At 44.0% G+C, this 6,000-nt stretch overlaps 1 protein-coding gene across 2 annotated transcripts in view; it reads left to right on the top strand.

Moving 5' to 3' along the window:
- Positions 1–6,000, top strand: part of UNC13B (unc-13 homolog B) — a 158,367-nt gene that overhangs the window by 132,720 nt on the left and 19,647 nt on the right. For both annotated transcript variants that reach the window (XM_023519347.1, XM_023519348.1), the window contains exons 15-19: positions 1,679–1,848; positions 2,271–2,386; positions 3,020–3,183; positions 3,797–3,947; positions 5,640–5,708. In XM_023519347.1, the coding sequence (XP_023375115.1) occupies positions 1,679–1,848; positions 2,271–2,386; positions 3,020–3,183; positions 3,797–3,947; positions 5,640–5,708 (670 nt within the window). The remainder of the gene's footprint in view (positions 1–1,678; positions 1,849–2,270; positions 2,387–3,019; positions 3,184–3,796; positions 3,948–5,639; positions 5,709–6,000) is intronic.

The following is a 6,000-nucleotide window of genomic DNA, read 5'->3' as shown; positions in this document are numbered from 1 at the left end:
CCCGATTCATTCTTTATGATGGTTGAGTAGTATTCCATGATGTAACATATACAGATATAACATTTTCTTTAGCCACTCATCAGTTGATTGGTTCCCTATCTTTGCAGTTATGAACTTTGCTATGATAAATGCATGGATGCACGTGGCTGGGGTACAGTGGTGCAATCATAGCTCACTACAGTCTCAAACTCCTGAGCTTAAGCAATTCTCTTGCTTTAGCCTCCCAAGTAGCTGGGACTATAGGCACCCACCATATCCAGCTAATTTTTTCTACTTTTTGTAGAGACAGGTTCTTACTCTTACTCAGGCTGGTCTTGAACTCCTGATCTCAAGCAGTCCTCTTTCCTCGGCCTCCCATGGTTTTAAGATTATAGATGTGAGCCTCCATGACTTCCACTGGGTAGATCCTTAGTGGTGAGATTGCCCAATTGAATGGCATAGCTACTTTCAGTTTTTTAAGAATTTTTGCCCATTTTTTTAAGTTTCCACACACAGCATTGACTGCTTATTTATTTATTTATGTATTTATTTAATTTTTGTTGAGACATGGCCTTACTCTGTTGTCTGGGCTAGAGCTTAGTGGCTTCATAATAGTTCACTGCAACCTCAAACTCTCGGGCTCAAATGATCCTCCTCCCTCAATCTCCTGAGTGGCTGGGACTGAAGGCATGTCCCATCATGCCCAGCTAATTTTTCTATTTTTTGTAGAGACAGGATCTCACAGTATTGCTCAGGCTGGTCTTAAACTCTTAACCTCAAGTGATCCTCCCTCTTCTACCTCCTAAAGCACTAGGATTACTGGTGTGAACCATTGTGCCTGGGCTATCTATCATACACTTTTAGTAAACAACTTAAGTGCTTATTCTATACAAGACACAATACATGATATTGTGTACCTAAAAATGAATAGCGTAATCCTTGACTTTAAGAAGTTTGCTGCTGAGTTGTCCATCATTCTTTAGTAGTGCAGTAGTTATACTATAATATTTTAATGGAACATGGAAAGGTATTATAAGAACATAGAGAAAAGAGCAGCAAATTATGCTAAGTATAACTTTTGGGTAAGGCAACAGGACCCAGAAGGCAACTGCTGGGGAAGAGAATATGAGGGGGGACTTGGGCAAACTCCCTTCCCTGAAGCACAGCCCATAGAGGAGATGACAACTCAATGGGGTATTAAAGGGCAATAGAAGTTCACCAAGCACATAGTTAGGCAGATGCAGGTTAGATAGAAAACTAAGCAGGTATGACCAGATGGACTACCATGAACACAGATAGCATCTTTACTGACTTCTTATCTTGGATTCTGAGGAGGGAGGGAGCAGTTGCTTCCTGAGGCTCCATAGCATGTTCTGCTATTTTTCTGCTGGTGTTGCTGATACAGCTAGCTGCAGAGCAAGTCAGAATCGATCCTAATTACTCTCCCCACCCTGCCCTTTGTTCCAGGGCAATAAGAACTGGATAATGGTACACAGAGCCTCCTAAGCTTAGGAATGAAGAACCGTTTGCAGAGGTAGCCTGACTGGCTTGGAACTTTTGTACTTCTGTCCTCTGACTTCTTCTCTTACACTTCCAGGCCTCAAGTGAAGTTGATGGCACTTTGGGGAGGGAATTGGAAGTAATAAGAATAGGTGCTGCTGGGCCTATCTCTAACAGAGCCCACCTAATTCTCTCACAGTGAGTGCCACAACTCCTCTGACCGCATTAAGGTACGTGTGTGGGATGAGGATGATGACATCAAGTCAAGAGTAAAACAGCGGCTAAAGCGAGAGTCAGATGATTTTCTTGGCCAAACCATCATTGAGGTTCGGACACTAAGTGGTGAGATGGACGTCTGGTACAACTTAGGTAAAGAAACTGGAGAAGGGTTCTGGGAAAGGGGGAACATGAAAGGGGGCCTGAGAATATTCCCATTTCCCAAAACCATCACTCAGTCTCCAGAGCATACCTCTATACAGAACCTGACTTACTGGCAAAGACTGGGTAGGGATGGAGGACAGAGGAGTGGTAGTGGCTGGGACTCACTTTGGCTAAATGCTCTTCATGGTCAGAAGGCTCTCTAATCCTTAATGGCTTTGGCCCCTGGCCACTCCTGCTGTCTCACCCTGCCAGTTCAGTGTTCTTTGTGGAATACGTTGTTACTGAAGTGAGTTCACCCTTTTGGTAAAGCCCTGGGTTGGTGCCTTCTTTTCCCTGGGTGGAGCCAGGATGGTGCTGCTTGTGCTATCACATTGCATTAGCGTCAATCTCCAGTCTTCTTACCTTCCTAGAGAAGAGGACAGACAAGTCAGCTGTCTCAGGAGCTATCCGACTACAAATCAGTGTGGAGATCAAGGGAGAGGAGAAGGTAGCACCGTATCACATGCAGTATACATGTCTCCATGAGGTGAGCCAGCCCTTTGCAGGTTGGGGGCAGGAAAGCTGTGCTGGGAGGGGCCTTTGGCTATAAGTGGAATTGTGCTAGGTGGTTAAAGGTCTGGGGCCTGTTTTTATTTTTATTTATTTTTTTGAGACAGAGTCTCACTTTGTCACCCTCATAGAGTGCCATGGCATCATAGCTCACAGAAACCTCAAACTCTTAGGCTCAAAGTGATTCGCTTGCCTCAGACTCCTGAGTAGCTGGGACTACAGGTGCCTGCCACAATGCCCAGCTATTTTTAGAGATGGGTCTCGCTCTTGCTTAGGCTGCTCTCAAACCTGTGAGCTCAGGCAATCCATCCACCTCAGACTCCCAGAGTGCTAGGATTACAGGCATCCGCTCCTGGCCTGGGACCTGTTTTTAATTTTATCCTTAGCTCACTGTGCTATCCAAACAGCCCTAGTGACTGAACCCAGACATGGTTCTTCTCCACTAATGTGAGAACAGCCTACTGGGGCCACAGGAGAAACTGAGTAATGACTAAAGGACAGAATTTCTGTGGAACCCCCTATTCACATTCTCTAGGGCTCTATCACCAGGGTTTTTTTTTATTTTTTTATACGTATTTAACCCTTTTCTTTCTGCTCTTGTCTCCTACAGAACCTTTTCCATTACCTCACAGACATTCAGGGCAGTGGAGGAGTCCAGATTCCTGAGGCTCGAGGAGATGATGCGTGGAAAGTGTATTTTGATGAGACAGCCCAGGAAATTGTGGATGAATTTGCCATGCGCTATGGCATTGAGTCCATATATCAGGCCATGACGTGAGGCTCCCCCGGGGCTCTGGGAAGTAGCTACTAATCCTTGGGGTGGCTAATGAGGGCACACTCACATGGGAGACAGGTCATTAGTGGGATAGCTTGCAGTGGTTCCTTACTTTCCTCTCTGAGTTGGGGGGATGTGTCTGTACCCCAAAGCAAAGAGAGTATGTAGAAAGGGAGTGTTTTTGTCAGTAGCTCATAGAAAATGTATTCCAAAGTTCAGAGATAGGAAAGAAAAGGTCATGGGAGGGGATGCAAGGACAAACCTGCTCTGCCCAGACACTACAGGCCTGAGCAGACAAGGTATATGTGCTCATGTAATGTTTGTAACAGACTAGCTAACCTAGACTGGCCTAGAAGTCAGAGAAGATTCTAAACCCTAGGGAAAGTAGCCATGTACAGAGTCAACCAAGACTTCTGTAACGGGAATTCCTGACTTCTATGAGAAGCTGGATACCCTGACTCCTATAGCTGTGCATAGGAAGCAACCCTGGGCAAGCAGGGGGCAGCAATTGCCCTGGCTGTTCATTTATTCCACAGACTTTTACTGAGGTCCTATTTGACTTTGCTGCAATCCCTGAAGTGTCTCTGAGGCTGAGGGTGCTATGTTTTTCAGGCACTTTGCCTGTTTGTCATCCAAGTACATGTGTCCTGGTGTGCCAGCGGTGATGAGCACCTTACTGGCCAACATCAATGCCTACTATGCTCACACAACGGCCTCTACCAATGTCTCTGCATCTGATCGCTTTGCAGCCTCCAACTTTGGGGTGAGTGTTGTGGAAACACATATGTACCCATTTTTTATCAATTCATAAAGTTTGATTTTTCTGGAGTTGATTGATGGGCATAAAATTTAAGTTAGTTGCTACCTTAAATGAACTTTGTTTCCTGATGGGGATGTAGACTACTAACAGATCTCCTCAGACAACGTATAAATAAGAAGAGGTAGAATAACACCTCTGTGGTTCAGGGAGGGTGCTACTTGGGTTCAGGTGAAACCTTTCTGGGCCAACAACATGGTTAAATTACCACATTCTTCAGTCTTGCAGGTCCATAGATAGGCCTTTCTTAATCTTTTCAGTCTCTCTGTGACAAATTCATGCAACTTAAGTTCATTTAAGACTAATGTCTAGGCCAGGCATGGTGGCTCCTGCCTATAATCCTAGCACTCTAGGAGGCCAAGGTGGGTGGATTGCTTGAGCTCACAGGTTCGAGACCAGCCTGAGCCAGAGCAAGACCTTGTCTCTAAAAATAGCCAGGTGTTGTGGCGGGGACCTGTAGTCCTAGCTATTTGGGAGGCTAAGGCAAGAGAATCTCTTGAGCCTAAGAGTTTGAGGTTTCTATGAGCTATGATGCCATGGCACTCTGAGGGTGACAAAGTGAGACTCTGTCTCAAGAAAAAAAAAGACTGATGTCTAAGTGAGGATGCCAGTGTGTACCTGACCCTATCCCTTTTCTAGTATCTGGACTGTTTTCCCTTTTCCCTGTCCAGGGTGTGCCTTTCTGGGTATTAAGGTACTGAGAAGTTGAGTCATTATTCAGAATATCACCTGACATAAATTCAGTATAAACTGGATGAAATACCTATTTCTGACCCATCGCAAGGATTACCATTTTAGAGGCAGAATTACCAACATTACCCCAGTCCACTGAGTCTCTCTGAGTCTTACTTTTTGGTACTAGTCACTTTTGTTATTGCCATCCTTTCTGTAGATAAATTAATGTAATTGATTAAACCAGTCAAATATCTGTTCCGTTCTGTCTCATCTTGTTATATGTTGACTTAATTGCTATCTAATGAGGTAATCAATATATAAGTTCTAAGAGTGCTATACCAACACCCTACAGGCACATGATTCCACATTTAATTTTACCTTTTTGGTGAAAATCATCTATTTTAACATTTAAAAAATGCTAAAGGAAATTATGTGGAATGTGGTTTAAAGAGGGACACCCCTCATATCTGCCTGATCATCTTTTAAATGCATCAGTTTTTTCCCTCCCATCATCACTGCTAGGTCTCCTAACTTATCCAGCTACCCCAAGATAAGTTAAGTCTCCAGCTCAGGAACAAGTTGGAGAATATATTTGGAGCTTCTTTTTATATAAGACAAATTATAGTTCCAAAGAGATGAGGAAGCACTGGTCATGTCCTGTTGATTCTTGTATAGAAAGCTATTTCTTCTCCCAAGGATTTGGCTTTTCCCTTGTCAATGTGAGAAGATTCCCTAGTGTGAGACAGAGCTCATGCCATGTAATGGAACAGGGACTACCTATCCCATTTTTCCCTTACATTGTTTGTTATTCTTCCTATGGGCAGGGGTGGGACAAGATGTGCCTCCAGCCTAATGTCTCTCCCTCTTTCTGCTCACCCAGAGGTAGTTCTCTTTCTGCTATGTTTTAGGGAACTCAGACACAGGTTCTCTCTTTCTTTCCCATTATGTGTTTCTTACCCTCAGAAAGAGAGATTTGTAAAACTGCTGGACCAACTCCACAACTCACTGAGGATTGACCTATCTATGTACAGGGTGAGTGAAGATGTGACTGTGGGGTGGTATAAATAGATGTCAAGCTCAGTCTAGGGAGACTGTAGGCCAGTCTTGACTATAGAGATTGAAGGCAGGAGAAATCAGTCTTTATCCTCACACCTATCTGACTCCCAGTACCATACAGTGTATAAATACAGCTGCTTTTTCTAGACAAATGGCTTTCCAGCCCTACTCTTACCACGCTAGTAAAGTCTGATGTTATTGTCATTAGGGAGTTTCCTGAAGATAATCTCTGCCAGAAATACCCTTTTAAAAATTAAATACTTTAGTG

The sequence above is a fragment of the Otolemur garnettii genome, unplaced genomic scaffold (genome assembly GCF_000181295.1).
Source record: "Otolemur garnettii isolate 467f Iridium unplaced genomic scaffold, OtoGar3 scaffold00172, whole genome shotgun sequence".
Classification (NCBI taxonomy): Eukaryota; Metazoa; Chordata; class Mammalia; order Primates; family Galagidae; genus Otolemur; species Otolemur garnettii.
Note: the sequence above shows the minus strand (reverse complement) of the source record. Positions and strands in the feature narration are given on the sequence as shown.